This window comes from Lepisma saccharinum, chromosome 5, assembly GCF_977018435.1.
Source record: "Lepisma saccharinum chromosome 5, izLepSacc3.1, whole genome shotgun sequence".
NCBI lineage: Eukaryota > Metazoa > Arthropoda > Insecta > Zygentoma > Lepismatidae > Lepisma > Lepisma saccharinum.
In genome coordinates, this window is record NC_139233.1 from 11,843,587 (window position 1) to 11,864,006 (window position 20,420).

General features: G+C 38.4%; 1 protein-coding gene across 1 annotated transcript in view; it reads left to right on the plus strand.

Annotated features, from left to right (window-relative positions):
• The first annotated feature begins 4,011 nt into the window (after nt 1-4,011).
• LOC145987659 (solute carrier family 15 member 1) overlaps nt 4,012-20,420 on the plus strand; it is a 146,269-nt gene continuing 129,860 nt past the window's right edge. The window contains exon 1 of the mRNA XM_083122174.1: nt 4,012-4,149. Coding sequence (XP_082978300.1) covers nt 4,098-4,149 — 52 coding nt within the window. The 5' untranslated portion in view covers nt 4,012-4,097. The remainder of the gene's footprint in view (nt 4,150-20,420) is intronic.

Genomic DNA, 20,420 nt, shown 5'->3' on the forward strand with positions numbered 1-20,420 from the left:
TGCTTTAACCACTGAGCTACCAAGCCGGCCTGGCCTCACCTGATTTTTCGCTACCGCTTTTCTACCTGCATGGAATTGTCTCTGCCAGTGCTACCGCAACGGGATCTGTTGCCTTTGAAACACAGTACACTTCGGCATTGCCTGGTTCCTTCCAGCCTAGAGATGTTAATTATTGTAGATTAGACACACACAGGAGATGTGCTACGTATAAATTTTCAGCGAAAATTGGTTGGTTACCCTCTTTGCCTCAGCTACGGTTCTGCTCCCCCCCCCTCCCCCACCTATCTACAACTCTGATGATATTGCATTTTCTGTTTAGCATATTTCACATAAAACCCATGTGGTTCACCATATGATACCAGATACAGATTACACCTAGTCCTGAAAATTACAATCAAGGCAATTGTCCAGCAGGTGATGTGCGTCTACGCATAAACAATGATTGTCTACATTCTACATGTAGACTATGTAAACTATGCAATCTATGTAATCAATGTAGACAACATGGCACTCTGCATTGTCTGTGCAAGGCACGCACATCGTTCTAGAAGCAGCAGCCAGCATCAGCAGGTGGACATAGAAAGCGTGAAGTATTCCACTGTTCAGAAACAAGTATTTTAAGTATTTATTTACGTTCAATCAATTCACTAGATATTAACTGAACTGCAAAATAAACTAGTTGCGACATGCCCCAAAAAAATGCGATGTCCGTAGAATGACAAGATTTGTTTTACTTCTATTTCCACCATTTCACACATGGAAAAATCTGCTTTAAAGACATGCACTTTCCTATGCAGTAATAAGACAAAAAAATATTTTTAGCCTTCGCTTTTGTCAGTGTAAAAAATAATGTCAGTTTTCACTATGGCTGTCATTTTTTTTTCTAGTAGCCCCTTTTCCCCTCGTTAGTGAGAATTCAATAACTTTCATTACGTTGGATGGTCTTAAGTTGGTTATAGGCCCAGATTATCGACATGTTTGAAGAAAACAATACTTTCTCTTTGGAACAGCTGGGAATTCTTTCTTCCCTGTTGTTTATATTGTCTACAGTAGACTATGTAAACTATAAGCCAATGTAATCTTCATGTAGATTACACGTAGACAATGCACGTAGACGTAAACTTATAGTCTACGGCACATCACTGAGCAGAACAGAGGGGACTGCACATTGCACTTGTTGCACATTACATCTGCACCAGCTACACGTTTGTTTTAAGTCACAAATGCCTGTGTTAGTATCTTCCTCCCACCTGCTTGAATTCCACATGCTTAAAAGAACTGGCTTTTGTGTAGGTGAAACACACCTATAACATTTGTTCTATTGCAAAAAAGTAACTCTGTTACAATTAAAGCTACTATAAAAGTAACTGTTAATAACATTGCTTTTCTTGCAATAAAAGTTAGTTGGTTACCTACTTGCTTTTTAAAGTAGCTAGTAACACTTACAATTCCTCAAAAAAGTAACTTACTTTTAACATCATTACTTGTAATTATTTAATTCTAAATACTGCTAAAGATGCACTAGTCGATACAATAAGACAAGATTGTTTTAAAGAAACCAACATTATATGTATTTTTTTCTTTTTCTTTTTTGTAACTTTTCTTGTAATTTTATATTTTTCTTTCTTTATTTTCAATATTTAACTTTTTATGTAATAGTTTAAATGTTGTTTTCTAATTTTCGTATGCTAAAATGTCAATGTAAACATGGTTAAGTGGAAGAAAAGACTACAAACCCTTAACTTCACCATGATAAACAAGACGTAATAAATAAATAAATAAAATAAACTGTTTCAGTTGGTGCACCAAATGTGTAACAACCTTGATGGGATGCATTTCGAGTTCTATTTGTACACATCGGTGTGCATTGGAGCACAATCTACCAACATGTTGATCTAGTACCAGTTAAATTTGCAGTACAAATTAATGTAAACACAAAAAGTTAGATTGAATGAGTTGGACAAACACTCATGCTATCACCGATTATATTGTTTAGTCAACTCTTAGTCTGGCACAATTAGTGTCCGACACATTTGCACACAGTAGAACAAGAGAGGCCACATTGTAAGTCAACAGGATTTAATTCCTAGTTGGAAGAAGTCAGTGAGGTGTTTAGATAAGTAAATAGAGGTTAGCAGAGTTTAAGAACCTTATCTCTACATTTATCACAATGCACAGGAAAATTCCCGATCTTGCAATGTTAAATTGCTGCGCAATCTTGTTGTTTCACTTGATAATAAAGGGGGGAAGCTGAAGCCTGTTTATATGATGCAAGCTAGGTCAATTCTTTGTGTACAGATGTGCGTATCTATCACTAAGCTAATATTGATTCTCAAAGGCACTTCATTCATTCATTCCAATACACTGATTAAACCTTTCCCGGATTTTCATGTGAAAGGCCTACATTTTTGTAAAGAGGCCACACAAGCAGCAATTGGGTGGCAAGGGCAGTTTACTTTTTCTTGGTAGACAAGGCATAGCATTAAGAGACCAAAAGTTGGGGGAGGAACAACTGCCACCGAGACTTGGAATTTCAATGTGATTTTTATTTTATCATGTATGTTGTTAAGCCCACTTTGTGCACAGACAGGCTAATTGAGACTGGACCTATGGTTTAAAGTGGGATCCGAATCACTATGTGCCTCCTCCAAGTATCAAATCTGGAACCCCTTGATTACAAGGTGATGACATTACTATTGGGGAGGCCCCTCTTTTATTGTGTACCTCGAATGTCATCCGCACTTAGTATGCCAGGCAACTACTCATTATAATTTGTCAAAGAACTGTTTATGTTCACTGGTGTCCCGTAAGAATTCCTCCATTCTACTTAGTTTTATTTTTTTTAACCCTGATATCCTCTGCACTGTTCGGTATCATTAATAATTTGAGGGATAATTGATGTAAATGATTAGGCTATGCTTTTTCTCGCTCTCATCTAGTGTTTAAAATAGTTGTCTCGAGTTTCGAAATACTAGGTACAAAACTGTAAAAAAATAACTACTAATGTAAACTAAAGTGACACACCTAATACAAACAGTTCTTGTGTATTGAGTGTGCCTACCACATATAATTTATCTATACAGAGTACAACACCTGCAAAATTCCACAGCATGTGGAGGACATACTGTAAATACAAGCAACTTTTCTAACGTTTTGCTCGTTGAGGACTTGTTTCCAAGCTACAAGCATTTACATCCTGTGTGTATGCAGCCATGTGGCACAAATTCATGGTTTACCACCGACATTTTTTCTGTCAAAATTGTTAATGCGCTACTGATGGCCTTATGAGCTTTTATTTTTAGATCCCTCGAAAAGGGTGGTTTTATCAGAAAGGCTTTCAATATTCAGTCCTGTATTATACCATCTTTGCATGCATTCGATGTCCTTTTTTTAAAATAAAATAAAAATCGTTTGACGATTTGATCCAGTGTCGCATTGCATAAAACAGAGATTGAACATTATGGACAATAGGCCTATGTTTGGCAATATTTTTTAATCCAATTCTATGGTGTTGCAATGTATATGCAATCAGACTGACCCCCCCCCCCTTTCCTTCCTTTGGTATGTGAATGTGCTTAATGGTACAGCAATTTTGATGTAGGCGAAATTATCATGTGTTTTAAATTTAATTAATAAAACCAACTACGCATTAAATTATTAAAGTTTAAGCGAGACGAGATTATCGGACGGTAAGTCTTGGTCTCGCTCTAGTCTCGATTTTTATGTTCACACAAACTTCCAGTTACTTGCTAACTTGAACCTTAATCGTACGTAGAGAAACCGGGCCTAAATAAAGAAGAGAAGAGAACCTACTTGATGACTGGCAACACTGCTTCCCTATCTCCGATATGTTGGTTAACAAAGACAAGTTAAAAAAAAAAGTATGTCGTAGTAACCTAAAATTTCCTCAGACATTTTTCCTTTATTGATTCCCCGATATAGATAACTACATTATAATCAAAAGAAGGATTCAATCAATGAAGTCATCAGATAACCGAGTGACACTCGATAGAAGAACTTCGAGACATCAGTGTCAGTAAGATCTACCCTGCTTTACAAACGTTGTGCGAGCTCGTGTCCCAAAGCTACGGAAAAAAATGTCGAAGACTGAGAAAGAAAAATCTGAAAAGATACCTGAGGAGAAAACACGTGAGTATCACAGAGAGTTTAAAATCTTGCTCTACTGTTTTTTGTATCATTGGTGCATCAACACAATGACTCTGTGCACCGGGTACATAATATGGGGCAAACCTGTAAACAAACCAAATGTAGGGCAGGCCCCTTGCAATATAATAACGTAAGTCATTTTAAAGTATTCATGAATTAAAACGGGAACATATACGAGGAGCGTCCAGAAAGTAGGAAATGCTTGCACATTGCGACAGCGCAAGCAACGCTGACGCTTCATCGTCGCATTTAAGAGAGATTTCAGACCGAAGCGACAAGAGACATGTGTCACTTGGAAACCAACAATCGGAAATTAATGCAATTTTCCGAAGCGATACGACAAGCTGCTTGGGTGTCGCTCGGACTGGGTAGTTTTCTTGTATGTTGTACGCGCATACGTGATGAATGTATTGCTTTAGACTGAAGAGGCTTGTGTACGCGTACTAGATTACTATTCTGCGAAAGTTGTTCGTTTACAACAGACGTGAATATCGTCAATCCTTCCGCCTATGAGGGGTGTTAATAAGTTTTTAATCGAAAAAAAGTGAGAGAGGAATTTTACTAAGAGAAGTGGGTGCCTTTGTTTTCGTGACGGCCGATTCGAAGAAAAATGTTAATGCAAAAAATAGGAAAACAGGCGATTAGCTATTTCTGAATTGTACGCAAAGATTTCCAACAGTTTCTCGTTTTGGGGAGCATACACAGCAAAACATGGACAAGCTTTCACAACGAATAGAGCTCGTTAAGGCAAACACTTTTCTTAATAATACTTTTCTGTTCAACGTCTTGTTTCGGCTCTACGAACCTTCAAAAAACGGAGGTTTTCTTCTGAAAATGTATGCAACCACGCAGGACAGGTTCATAAATGCCACTATTTTATTGAGTTTGTAATTACTATGAACAAAATTATAATTTGTAAACAAATAAGATAGATCAGGTAGATATTCGCTTGGTATGACTGAAGGAGTTGCATGGTAAAGTACATTTGATTTAGGTTATTTTTTCAATACCCTATCAAAGTCTCGAACGAGATCGAGAGTCTGGGATATTAAGCCTATCTTGTCTCGGGACCATATAATAATGAAGTGAAATAAAATAATGAAATTAAAAAAGATTTATATACACACAGTTGCTAAATGTTACAGTGAGTATTTTTATGATTGAGAAGTTGCTCGTGATTAACTATTTCGCTGCCTTGCCACTTGCCAGTAGATACTGTTTGAGATTCTTTTTAAATAGCTTATGGCTGTTGATGCATGTTGGGCGGTTGGGAGGGAATTCCATTCTTTAGTGGCAGTACGGTATACGATTTTCCGTAGGTGGTCGTATTATGTACTGGGACTGACAATAATTTTTATCGTCGTGTTACATGTTCATGTCTGCCCGAATTCGTGTTCAGTTTCTGAAAAAGATATGCACGCTGCTTGTTGCCTAATACTTTATGTGTTAAAGTAAATAATTGGTGTTTAGTAAACTTCTTGGTGTTAATCCAATTCAAACTGAATAAGTATTTCGAAATGTTGTCCCTTTTTTCCGTGAAAAAAACAACGTTTTTCCTAACTATAAAACTCAACCCAGTGCCGATGATGCTTATTTCCTTTTGCTATTGACTATTGGTTGATTTATTTGGTGATTTAAGACCACTTTATGCACAGTAAGGTTAATTCGGACTGGACCTACAGTTTAAGGTGGAATCCGAACCACTATGTGCCTCCACCGTGTATCGAACCAGAAATCCCTTGATTACAAGGCGACGACGCTACCACTGCGCCATCGGGGAGGCCCTTTTGAGTAAATAGCAGTGGCGTCTCGTCCCTTGGGGTTTCCGGGGCTTAGCCCCTAAAGAAAAACGGACGTATTCAGGTAATTATCAATCACCATAACGCATAACTATCACAGTCTTTTAAAAGGCGATTTTTACCCACGTAAATTCATCGTCTGTTGCAATGGATACGACAGCGCTCCTAGCGGCATTGGTGTCAATTATCGTTTTCCGGGGCACGTCGCAAAGGAAGGCGTGACCTACACCCACCTACGCTACAGTGAAGGCCCAATGCTAGCAGAGAGAGGAGGGAAGAGTGCAATGGATTTGAGTGCTGATTCGGGGCTATAGCTCGACCACAAGGAAAAAAACCTTCCGTCCAAAGCGTTCGCGCAACTTCCCTGCCATTATCGGTGTTCGGGGCAGTGTTGCCAGGTCAGATTTGAAAAATTCGGGAGATTGTTCCTTGGGAAACCAGAAGATCTGCTACAAAATCCGATGATCTAATAGTAGCGGATGAACGACGTTCTAGGGGGCGGCATAGGCGTGCGCACTGGGGGGCGGGGCAAGGGGAGTGGCGCGCATTGTTTACGGTGTAAACGTCACAGATACTTTTGTAACAATGATTCTAAACCCAGCACCCTGTGTTTGGCGAAAATAAATCGAAGATCTCCATTTCAGGAGTGGACATGTTTCAAACAAAATAAAGTAAACCGCCCGAGGGAACCGACCAACATCTTTCATCTCTTCCGCATTTTCCGGTTAGAGGGTGCGTGGAAAACACTCTCAAATTTGCCCTTTCTCAGCACCGACACAAGGGGTTTGCGATGCCTCTATTATCGCGAGGAATTTTTATGACAGGAAATGGTAGAAAGGTGTGTTCACATATGAAGTTAACGTGCCGCCTTTCGTTGTCGGCGATTTTCCACAATCTTTCAAGTCGAATGCTAACAATAACAAATCAATTTGCCTTCTGCTGGTGTTCTGTGTACAGCTATCGATAGGGGTGGGTACGCGTCCTGCACCATAATGAGAAAATGCATTACGTATGTGAAATATATTTGGTGAATTAGACAGCATGTCTTCCTCAATAATTCAAGATAGCAATGCTTATGCTAGGGTGCCACCCATCCTCCCCATCTGCTAGAAATACACACACACACCCACAAACACTTACATGTATAACATAATTTGCCCACGCTACGAAGTCAGTGTTTCTACCTCGTAAGGCAAGGACGTTTCACTGTGTTTGTGTCACTTCATCCATTTCATCAGTTTTTCATTCATCCATATTGTCGTGCTTACCCGTAGAGACACAAAAGCGACGTAAAATAACTAAAATAGAAATAGAGTTTAGGGTGGGATAAAATACAGCCACCTAAAAATAGTAATGTAGCAAAAGTAATAAAATAATGTCCTAGCACAATTGCGTAGCGTTTGACATAATTTCACAGTTCAAACTGCACTTTTCACGGCTGAGTGGAGTTCCACTCCACATCTCCCCTCCATGTTCAAGTAAGATGAGCAGGAAACGTGTTTTTAAGCTGGCCGTTGGAGGTTCCATAGCAATAGTTTATTAAGGAATTTTCCCGAGAAATCAATAGTACTGGCAACGCTGACGTGAGCCAGCGCGAATGTTGCTTCCCCCTGCCCTTTCCCGCACCCGCCGGCGCGATGTGCTTCTGCGCAGGTTTTTTTGCTTGTGGTTCCACTATACTTCCTTCGCGTCGCGTTCGATCTCGCGTGTTGTTCTGTAGTGTTTTGGTGGCTTTCATTCGCTATGTTTGAGTAAGTTTGGCAGGGTTGATGTTCGAACACAAATTGATGAAGGACATAGGCTGTCAATTATAAGACACAATGAATTTGTCCGGAAAAATAGGCATATATTAAATAGAATTATCGATTGCTTAAAATTCTGTGGTTGACATGAACTTGCTCTACGAGGACATAATGAAAGAGAACAATCTTTAAACAGAGGCATCTTCCCAGATTTATTATCCCTTCATAGAAGAGGGAAAACTAAAGAGGGAACTTCGTGTTCTTTATTGTAGTGAAGAGTTGAAAAACATAAACTCTATCAGTAGATTGCATTCATTTTTTATTTAAAATTATTTAGAGGGTACCTTTTGAGAAACAGTAAAAATGACAAACATAGTTTTAATAACTCCAGTGGCAACAGCTGAATCTGAACGATGTTTCAGCACATTGAAGCGTATTAAAACCTGCTTAAGAAATGTAATGGGACAAGACAGACCAAATGCCTTGGCACTTGCTTACAATAGAGATAGAATACATTTCAAACAAAGAGGGCTTCAACGAAAAAGTAATAACAAAATTTGCTGAGCAGAAGAACAGAAGTCAACGTTCGTAGAAAGGTATGTTTCACAACAATACCTGTTTCTTTTGTAATCATGTGAATTGTCATTATATTTTAAATTCTGTAAAAAAATAAGTCCAGTTTTGTAGTTCAGAAGAAGATAAATACCCGGTTTCTTTTGTAATTCATGTAACTTGTCATTACATTTTAATTCTTTCAAAAAAGTAAGTCCAGTTTTGTAGTCTAGAAGAAAAAAATACCTTTTTTTGTAATTCATGTGAATTGTCATCATATTTTAAATTCTTTAAAAAATAAGCCCCGGCCAAATTTGAGGCCACGAGACGCCACTGCTAAATAGGAAAGTACGTATCAAGAAATGTGCGCTCTGATAAAACAGGAGTCTTTATTGAAATGAATATCGAACTTCAGAAGAACCGCTATTCATAAAACAATAGACACTTAACATTTGGGAAGAATCACGATAAGATATTGATAATAATTATCACCTCTCCGAGGTCAATTACTTCTTAATTATATCCTCTTGCTACTGTGAGATGATTGTCACATGACTCCTTTTGCTTGCTTATTTTACAGATTATTATCGTAGTTGCAATATTTTTTCCATCACTGTGGGATCTTTTGAAGAAATAAATGTATAGCGCTAGTACAGCATGTTTCGGAATTGCACGCATATAATATTTTTAGAAATGTACGGTCATCCGAATTAAATATGAGTTTCCCCATCTCTACGGCGATAAGTGAGCTTCAGTAGTTAGTTCGGTCATCGCCGTAAAGTTGGGCAAGACCATAACGCCTTAGAGAAAGCGAGTATTTCAAGCAGAAGACCTCCCCGATGTAAACGTCTTGTAATCAAGGAGTCTCGGTTCAATACCCAGTGAAGGAGAAAAGTGGAACCAATGAAAACGTACGCCTGAAACTGTTTTATTGCGGACAATAATTTTTGACACTAGAAATACAATTCACAGTCACAGTATACCCTAATTAATTTTCAATAAATTATACCCAATTTTCTCAAAATTGGGAAAATTATATATAATTTTTATAATTGTAGCAAGTAACTTTGTTAGAAACGAAGTCAATTTCTACATTTACATTGACAAGGCACAAACAGCTTAAAGTCATATCTCGTGTTACTTTATTTAACAATCTAGATCCAGTGGAATTACCAATGACAAGTTCGAATTTTTAATTGCAATATTTTTCACGCTTTGGAAAAACATGTATCACTCAAAAATCTTTGATCTCACTGTGATAAGCAAACTTTGGATTTATTTGACACCACGATCTTTGTTATCATGAGGGAGACGGCTCCGCTCAGTAATCCAGAAAAAGTATTGCACATGTGTGTTGAAGATATTGGTGTATTGTACAGTGGGATGCACAAGTATTGCTCGCAAATTGTCCATGGATACTTTCATTAAATTATCTCTTGCGTCCTACGTGAATTTAAAGACTAGATCTTTATATATACTCGTGCAGAGGTTGTCAGCAGCTTGTTTTGACATTTGCTCGGTAACGTTTATGCATCGCACTGTACATCGTGTTCCCCCAGTGATTCAAAAGTAACGACGCTTATACACGACACATTACCTTTCCTATTATTTGTCAGTCTGCTACTAGATATCTGTGATCACCAAAATTACTGAGAAAGAAAATTTCCTTGGGTTTATATTCTGTGACACGTTCAATTAGAAGCCAAGAAGGTCAAGAAGTACTTTAAGAATACGGTAACAGAAAATGGAAACTCCTAGGAGTTCCACAAGTGATACTGCGCAAAAGGTAAAAGATTATTACCAGATAGCATTTATTGATGACATACCCTCTGAAACGTCAATACAATCTGCTGACTTCCGAAGTCCATACAGTCCAATGCGTCGTGCGATGAGAACGATTTTGGAGAAGATGGCCAAGTCTTCAGCAAAACCAAAATCAAAAAGCGTTCCCCGAAACCAACTAGTCGGTTGCAGTAATGTCAAGCGTCGAATTAGTTTTTGGGAAAGACGCTTAAGCTCGTCCTCAAACGATGAAGCAATGAACGATGGAATGTCTACATCCCTGCACGAGAATCCTAGCAGTATGTGGGAATCAAGTTCTCAATGCTTCTTGAAAGGTGGTGTCCCTGGTTGGTGCATACTCAAGGAACCAGAGAATAGTAACGAGTTCGTGGGTTTTTACCTATCTAATCACGATCCAGACAATCACGTAATCCTACCCCCTCCAGATTTGTTGTGGGTTGATGTATCCACTAGCAGTTCATCAGAAGTGGACTCCTCCGAGGAAGAATTGCGTGAGCAGCTTGTATTTGACGACTTTATTCCTCAGGAAAAATAGGTCGACAGACTCTTTATACCAAAGATATTCACTATCCAATATAATGTCTGTAATATCACTTGTTTTGTGAAGAAAGTCTCCGGTTATGATCTACAGTATACGTACAGCCGTTTTTGGTAAGTTTCTTTGTAAAAATAACTGTGTTACAGTTGCTTTGTTCAAAAGGTAACTCTGTTACAAGTTACTTATTTTAACATAAAACTCAGTTACAGTTAGTTATTGTAAAAAGTAACTGTATGTTACTCTCGTAGAAGTTGTTACATGCGTGAACGGGACACGAGTTGTTATTTTTTGCTGATCATTAAAATTAGCATACATTTTCATTAAATTTTAATAAACTTCACATGCTTAAATATGAACATATGAAGGAAGAAAATTTTAAATCAACTCTCACATTTGAAAAAAAATACCTAACTTGAAACATCCACTCGTAGCAAATATATTAATGTGTGTGTGTGTGTGCTATTTTTTTTTTCAGCAAACAATAGAAATCCAATTTTGTTCAGTACAGTTCCCAGATTTACACTATTTTTTTCAGATTTAGGTAATTCTTGGGCCACACTGACTTTGATCTAGTTTTGATTTAGATTAAGTTTGGTTCTATGTTGAACGGTTTTTAGAAGTTGGAAGTTGATATTGTCGAGAAAATAGATTTGTGCATAAAATCGCGCATGACCGATGTTGATTCAAAAATTTGCCGGGAGACATGTCAGTGCATATTGTGGAATTTTCTTGTGGTTAATGAAAAGAAGTATAGGATGACAAATTCCAGATAGGCCTGATATTTTAGTTTGAATGTCTCTCTTAAAGCTTCTTTTCACTGCAGTATAAATATTGTATAAGCAAAGTATTTACACTTAGAAATGTTTGAGGAAATATAATGATGTAATCAGTCGAGTTGTGATGAAGCAATGCTGGAAATTTTCATGTCACAATAGAATAAATAATGTCACGTGCCAGGGAGAGACAATGAATGGTTTGACAGACGTTGGAGATATGAGATAATTTGTGGATGATGAAATTTCCCTGTTAGAACATGATAGCTGTACTACTTGACGCTCTGATTCTGACCTTTAGTATCATTTGGGTGAAAGAAGTCCCCTCGTGTACTTGATTTGCGAACCAGAGTGAATGTCGCCGTGGGTGACAAACACAGGTTAACCATGCTATAATTCTAATGTCAAAATGCTAACATTGTTTTAATAGAGAGGTATATTTTACGTACTAAAACACACACACACGCAGTGGCGCCAACGTTAGAAAACACTGGGCTGAACTCGGGAATTTGTTTTATAATTTTATGCAATAATACAGGGTAATTCAAAATGAATGGTGCAACCTTACACAGTTATTATGATGTTACTATTATGATAGAAAATCGGGTATCGAACTCGGGTCCCCTTGACTGCAAGGCTTCCTCAGTGTGTTTTAAATGATACAATGATCCCAAGTATTTTTTTAGTGTACAAGGTCTTACGACAATCACTGTCAATCAATACATCAACTACTCTTCAAAATAACAACAATAATAATAATTCTGCCATTGTATCTTATCAAACACGATTATCTCTTGACGTTCATCATTTTTCTTTGAAAAGTTGATGAGAATCAGAAGGTACGAAAGGCAGACATAATAGATAATTAAGTGATTAAAAAAAACAGTGTTAAGTATTATGCATAAGTGGCGTTCAGTTATTTTTCGCCTTTGTATAGTGCTTTATTGCTTCTTCTTAAATTCTTCGTACTGGGTGCTATTTCTTGCTTTGCTCAAAAGCTTGGCGTTGTATTCTCGTTTAGGCAATTTAATTCGAATTAATGGGGGTTCAAATTGACTTCGTGGCTAGATAACTTTGATGACTGATCTGTGTCGAATGTAAGCGAAATCGTCCTAGTTATGAGCTCTTTCCTCACTTTCCTAATAGCGATGCGACTACGGGTGGTGTAAAGTATCATATTGGAGGTGGTGAAATATTTTTAATAACAGTCAGTTATTAAGTTGTAAGAGTTATTTAAATGTATAGTGATGAAACGTTTTGTTTTCTTAAGCGCATGGACTTTATTTTGTGGTTTGCTTGTGATCATCGTAGTGCCCTGTGCTAACCACTCTGCCACGGAGATCGGCTTCTCTTTTTCACTGTTGCTCCGGTGACTCAGTGCATGAATTCCCATCGTTACATTTCCCTGACCTGATGTACAGTGGAATGCATCCTTGTTAAGAGGGAAATTGTCCATAAGTACTTTCAATTTTTGTTGTTCTACATCTGCTGTGACGGATATCAAACGGGTATTGTTGGAAAGAGACAGTGCGAAATCAGTGAACTTCGTTCAAGATGGCGTACGAAATGCAGTTTTTCCCTGTGCATGGGCGCAGTGGCGCAGGGGTACATTGTACCCCCTAAATTTTTGAAGGGGGACACTGTACCCCCTAAATCCGTAAATCTAATTGTATCCCCTGTACCCCCTTAAATAATTTGACAGACGCAAATTGCTACTGTTAAAATAACCTATTTTCAATTAGCTCAATGAAAAAAGTTTAAATTGTTTATAACTTATAAGCATTATCTTCCTTACCATAGAAATTCAAACCATTGTAAAGTTATTATGCTTGCTATGATTTAGTTCATTGACATGTGTTCTCGGAAACTTCTTTAAGGAGATGAAAATTGTTTAAAATGTGTGTGCCACACACATTTGTGTGGAACAGAGGATTTAGGTAAAGTTTAGCCCAGTCTCAGAAATTCACTCTCCAGGCGAATGCTCTTTTGCGTAAGGGGGGGGGGGTACACTTAAGAAACGGTAGAGTCTATTCGAAGATAAGATATAAACCTTAGTCAGAAGAGTATATGACTGACCTACTTTTCTTTTGAATTTTTCAAATGGAATTTTCCGAAACGAAATACTTACACAAACGAGACTAGACACGACTGACCAACTTGGAGGGGGGGGCTACAATCTACTCCTGTACCTCACCCATAATTTTCACAAAGAGATTTGTTGAAAATACAGATGTTACTAAGACAAGAAAAATCTGTTTCCTCTCAAACTTCAAGACGAGAATGAAATAAATCTCTGCAAAATCAAAGTGAGACGATACTTGATGTAAGAGACGATCTCGTTGGAAACTCTGGTTATCATGTTTGAAGAAATTGCTTAAAATAAATTTAAAATGCTATGTCTTTTTCAGACATACCAAGTGTATATCTAATTTATTTTTCAAATTAGCCGTGTATTTTATTTATTAAAATTGCAATGTAAATCCAGTAGTGGCAATTGCAAGCCTGTGCTGCCCGTTTTAATCTATTCTGGATAAAATTCCGTATTTCGATGGTTCGCAGGCAGAAGAACGTTATTAACTCAAGTTTTTGCTTTAATGAGATATTGAACGTTGTGAGAGTGGTGACACAATGTACATGTTGCTTATACTAAACATTTTGTGGGTCAGGACGAGATATCTCGCCTTGTAATGAAGGGGTCCCACATGCACAGTGCTGTAGATCCAGTCCCGATTAGCCTATCTGAGCATGAAATGAATCTAGAAAAAGTTTTAATAACTTCTGATCCGAAACCGAGACAAGAATAAGCACAATCAAGAACGAGAAGGACCTCACCACACAGGAGACGAGATGAGACTGTGACAATTCTCGACTCGTGTCATCGCGATATCATTCCTATGTGAAATGAAATGCTTCCTACACATTAAAACAGTGCGATTTGTGATTTTATCAGAGGGAGGAGGACTTATTTTTACCTATGTATTAGGTATACTTAGAATTAGATATTAATTGCTTAAAATCTAATTTGACATCCAATGAAACAAAAACACAACTCCATTTTAAGTTAAAGTCTAATGTTACACTGTAAGAAAATAAGATGAATGCATATGATAAATGAGATTTACTACAGGTTCTATGGTTTGCCAGTTTGCTTGTCAAGGACACTAAGGGCACTGTGATGCTTAGACTTGACCCAACTTCTTTCATTTTTTCTGCATGAAAACAATGCACTTGGGTCTATTTGTTGAAAGGAAAAGTAGGTTTAAAACTTCTAAATGATTTCTCTAATCAGTTAAGTTAGGTTTATTGCATTGAACCCGCTTTCACATTCAGTTGATTTTGGATTGGATTCACAAGGTCTTTGAGTAAGATGGGAATGTTTGATTGATTGATTTGGTTTATTTTACTTCGCATTTCTGCCACTTTTGGCTAATTACGAAGATGAGGATGAGTGATGATTATGATGAAATTGATGAAGGGACACTCACAAATGATACCCATGTCCAGGCCGGGATTCAAACCTGGAAACTCTGTCATCGTAGCGCACGCTATGCTAACCACTCCGCCACAGAGTACGAAGAATTGGCATGTCACTCTGAAACATTTAATATCACTACATATGAAAAGAAACCTTGGCTGGCTCTTCATATTGTCCACCAAACATTGAAATGAAAAAAATTTCGAGCGTATGGTTTTCCTTGCTTGCTCTGAGAGTTGAAGGATTTCGGTTTTGTATGTGTAATAATAGTACTTTCAGTGCTTGAACAGCGTCATTGGGTACAGCTAATTATATTACAAATAAATGCTTTGCCATGATTTTTTTAAAGATATTTTTATATGTAGGCATGGGACATGAAAATTATCTGAACTGCAGTGGAACTCCATAAGTATGATTCATTCAATAATGTGGTTTCTATATCCAGTAGGTGGGAGATGGTTATTCCTGGTTGGAATGACTCAAGACAGAAGGGGGGTTGGAATCAAGGTCCAGAGCTTTATATGTTTCGGAATTATTATCTGATCTTAAATAATGTTTTTAAAATTATCATAAATTCTAAGAAAAAGAAATAAATAAAAATTACTGTATTTGTTTAAATTGAACATTAAATAACAGGAAATTCGAGTGTGCTGTTCTAAAATGGAATATTTCCCATGCCTTCACATTTTACCTAGGAATGGGAACCTGTGAAGTAATATATATATATATATATATATATATATATATATATATATATATATATATATGGGACGCTGAATTTTGTACCCCCCAAAATGAAAAACGTTTCTGCGCCACTGCATGGGCGTTCCAAATTCTCCTGATATAGCTTCTCCGCTATAACAATATAATAATCACCTGTAACACAAACATTTCCACCATATTTTCAATTGAAGTTCTACAGTTTCGCACCCTCACATGATGAATTAACGCAGCTGAGTTGCCTCTTTCTTACATTTTGTGGCGGAACTGAAGTTTCTAATAATGTAATAAACATTAAGACTTATTTAACATATTATTTGTTAATATAACGGAAATACTGAAAATGACCATAATGTAGTATGTGAAAGAAGATAATAAAAAAAGAGATAATAAGAAATTCCGCAACTACAGTAAAACCTCGTTAATCCGGACTAATGGGTGGGATGAGTTGACCGGTTTAACGAAAGTCCGGATCAACTTAAATAACCTAAAAGAACAGTAGAAAGTGCATTAAAACTCCGTTTATAGCAACAAAACACGTTTATTATGGTGTATTTAAAGGGCATAGGCCTAAATACACTATACAGTACAGTACAAAGCCTGCGGGAAACAGAAATCAGTGGTTGACTGCCTTTTCTTTGGGAAGTTATGTTGTTGACTTCTAGCCACATTTAAACCTTGCATTTTGGTTTGTTTTTTCTTGCCTGTCCGGATTAGGCTAAATCCGGCTTATCGGGGTCCGAATTAACGAGGTTTTACTGGAGATGCTAACTAAAACAGAAAGAACAACATTTTTTTGTGACTGATTTAAATCAAATTGTTTTTGAATGGTAGTTAGACAACAACAGTTGTATTACACGAAAGATAGTTAGGATTGAACCTCCAGTTTACACAGCTTTCCAGAATTTTCCATTTGAGAGTGTTAAGTACGTATTGAAAAGGTGTTAGGGTAAATTTAGAGTCAAAATGACCACAAATTGTGCTTTTATAAACAATTTTAACTGTGTTTGACAAGTATTAGGGGATTTTGTGAGTGTGTGAATAAAATCACTGAGTTCAGATATGGCCCTCTTCACCAAGACTTCATGCACATTGTATAAAATGAGTATAACCTTTCTTCATGATTAGGGAAGTTTGGGGATGAGAAAAGGGCTGCTCAGCCTAAAATAGGGAGTAAACAAGCCTCTCCCCCTCCGGCGCCATCTATGTTACTGGAGGATTTTTCAGGGTCACGTGTCCCCAAGGGGCGATGCCAAATAATTTTTCAAAATTCAAAGTTGCAGTCACAGAAAATCGAATTCAGGACATCTTGATTTCATGTTGATAAAGTTAATGCTACGATAATGGTGTTAGTACACACCAACAGAATCAGTAAGGATATCGGTTTTGAGGACCTCTACATTCACAAGAAAATATAATCCTGGCCCAGTTGGGCGTCCAATCGCCGCCACTGATCGCAAATGAGTGTTTCTTGAAATTGTTTGGGGTGGACAGAAGAGCTTTTACGTGGGTAGCTTCCCGCCCCTGTTTATTTCAGATAATTTTCTCGATTTAATTTATTTACACACACTGCTTTGCTAGCTTATTTCTGTTGGACATTGTGAAGTTTAGATTAGATTTATTTTCTTTTTGTGCGAGCCATAGGCTGTACGCACTACATATTTTTGATTTTTCTACAATATTTTGTTACATTTAGTCTTCGTTTAAGCTGTCTCTTACTTTGTTCCATATATACACATTCTTCCCCTCCCTCAACAGTTCTTATTTCAGTCTTTCTCCTGACTTCTCTTTTCCTGCACTCTCACCAAAACACGCATACATGTTGCTTTACACACACTTACACTATAAAGATGGCTCGTCTGGAGCATGATCACTCATTTCGCTACCTTCTCTAATAGCTTTCCCCCGCCGTTCTCTTACCTCTCCCAGGTATTTCCCCACTTGCTGCGCCGCTTCCTTTATCTTTATTCTGTCGTCTACCACTTCTATCATCTCCCTGCCTGTTAAGTTTTTCATCCATTTGTCCCTTAGGTCACGTGTAGAAGGGCAGTGCAGTAGGATATGCTCGTCCGTCTCCTCCCCATCGCACAAAGGACATATCGTTTCCCCTGCTTCGTTTCTCTTTCTTAGTTGTTTCCATCCCCCTAACCTGAACCATGCCAGCGCGCCTCTTTCATTTTTTCCCACGAACTGGATATATTTCGCTTTCCCCCATTCTCTTACTCTTAGCTGTTCCCTGATTGAGGTCTTTGTTTGGCAGTCTGCTATTATTTCTTGCCTGTCTATGTGGAGTAACCTGTCCCTGATTTGATTTTCTGTTGAGATGCCCCCCCTTCCTCCCTCTTCCCATACCCAACCCATTCCGCTATTATATAAGAGATTTTTCACTTCCAGGCCCCAGCTGTAAACGTTATGCTCTCTTGTCTGTATTTCCAAACATTGTCCCCTCAGCGTAGTTTGGCCCTCTTGTGATAATCGCATCCAATATTTAACAACCCTCATCCGTGCTTGTACCGCGTCTCTGTTCAGTCCCAATTCCTTAAGAATCCCACAGTTGGCCGTGCCTCTGCTTACGCCCATTACTCTCTTATAAAATTCTGTTTGTATGCCAATTATTGTGTTGTCCCCCCTTAACCCCCATAGTTCTATTCCATAGTTTAATGTACCTAACACTACCGATGAATAGAGGTTTTGAATGACCGGGAAAGGCATTTGAGGTGCCTTATTTATTGTCCTTATGACTTGTCCTATTGCAAATTTTGTTTTAGTTTTTCTTGCCCTTATGTGGTGTGTCCAACTCCCTGTCATGGAGAGCGTTGCCCCCAGGTATGTGAAGTTTTTAACCCGCTCGATTAACTCTCCCCCGTATGTCCATGTCTCTTGTCTGCTAAATATGTAGCCATTTTTGAAAGCAATAATTTTTGTCTTTTTAATGTTTACCTTCATTTTATATTTGATGCACCCCTCATATATGCTATCTATGCCCCTTTGAAGACCCTCTATTGTCTCGGACAAGATGACTATGTCGTCTGCATACATAAGGACTGGTATACTTTGCACTCCTATACATGGGATAGAATCCTGGTCCATGTTAATTTCATGCGCTACCCAATCTATGAACAGTGAAAATAGCACTGGTGAAAGGATGCATCCTTGTTTGAGTCCCCTGAGCGAAGGCTGCAGTGCCGAGACTTGGTTTCCTTCGCATCTTACTCCGAATTCTACCCTCGCATATATTGCTTGCAGTGCTCTGATCATGCGCGCGGACATTCCCTTCTCATACAATTTTCCCCACAAAATATCCCTATGAACTTTGTCGAATGCTTTTTCAAAATCAATGAAACATGCGTATAATTTCCCCCGCTTCTGTTTTATTTTCCTCTGTACGAGAGTTTGTAATATGAATATGTTGTCTAACGTGCTGTACCCTTTCCTGAAGCCCGCTTGTAGTGGTGAAATTTTGTCGAATATTTCTGTCCATTTCTGGATCCTACGGTTTAAGATGTGTGTGTAGATTTTACTCCATATAGGTAATAAAGAAATGCCCCTGAAATTGTTTGCGTCATTTTTGTCTCCTTTCCCTTTATAAATAGGACAGATTATGGAGCTTGCCCAGTCCTTCGGAAAGTACCCCTCTTTATAAATATTGTCCATTAATTTGCTTTGTGCTTCCACCATATGCATGTCAGTTTCGTTGGCTTTGAAAAATTCCGCCCCAATGGAGTCAAGTCCTGCCGCTTTCCCCTTTTTCAGTTTCCTTATCGCCATTTTTATCTCGTCGACCCCTATATCTTCGTCGAGAATCGGAACGAAATCCCCTAAAAAGTATATTTCCCGCGTAACTTCTAGGCGTGGTGGCCCCCCTTCCCCCCCGACGACACGACGACAGTGTGCTTCCCAAATGTAAGGTTCAATATGTGCCCAGTTGCTCTTTTGTCCCCGTAATTTCCGTAATATGCCCCACAAAGCGGTGTTATTCTTTTCTGCCACGGCCTTTTTTATATCTTCAAAATTTCCCTGTTCCCATTTCTCCTTTTCTTCCGTTAAGATGTTATTATACGCCTTTCTGCTCGATATATAATTGTTTCTGGTTTCCATGCTATTTACGTATCTATACCCTTTTAACGCGTGATCTAGTTTCTTTTTCATCGCTTTACACTTCCCGTTGTACCACTCTGTCTTTGCAGGCCTGTCCCCCTTCCCCCCTCCCTTTACCATATTTCTTCCTGCACGTTCAAAGATATGATATCCCAGCTGGACCGCTTCGTCTATATTGGATTCGTCTAAGGCTGCGCACATGCGTTCACGCATCATTTTTGTTATGTCATCTCCCATAAAACCCACGTATCGTTCCTCCCCCTCCTTTGTCCATATGTATTTACGTATATTTTTCCCCGGCTCTGTCTTGAGTTTCGTATTACTGTTATTGAAAACTGCCTTCCCGTTTATTTTGTACTGGAGGGAGAATTCGAGAGGCATATGATGCGAATGCGTTTGGGCATGTACATGAAAATCCCTGATTTCTTTCAGCAAATCGAGTGAGCATATGGTATAGTCAATTGTGCTGCTTCCCCCCTCCCCCACGTACGTAAAGTGTCCTGGTTGATCATCGAAAAATTTGCCGTTTAATATCTGCATCCTATGTATCGCACAGAGATCCAACAGCGCCCTCCCCCCCGCGTTTAAAGTTTTGTCCCTGCTTTCTCGCCTATGTCCCAAATACATTCTGTCATCCGTCATTTGGACCCCATCGATCTCTCGGTAAGTATCCCAAGGAACTTCCTCCCCCCCCCCTATGCGAGCATTCAGGTCGCCCGTGACTACGATGCTGATTCCCGGGTGATCCTCCCC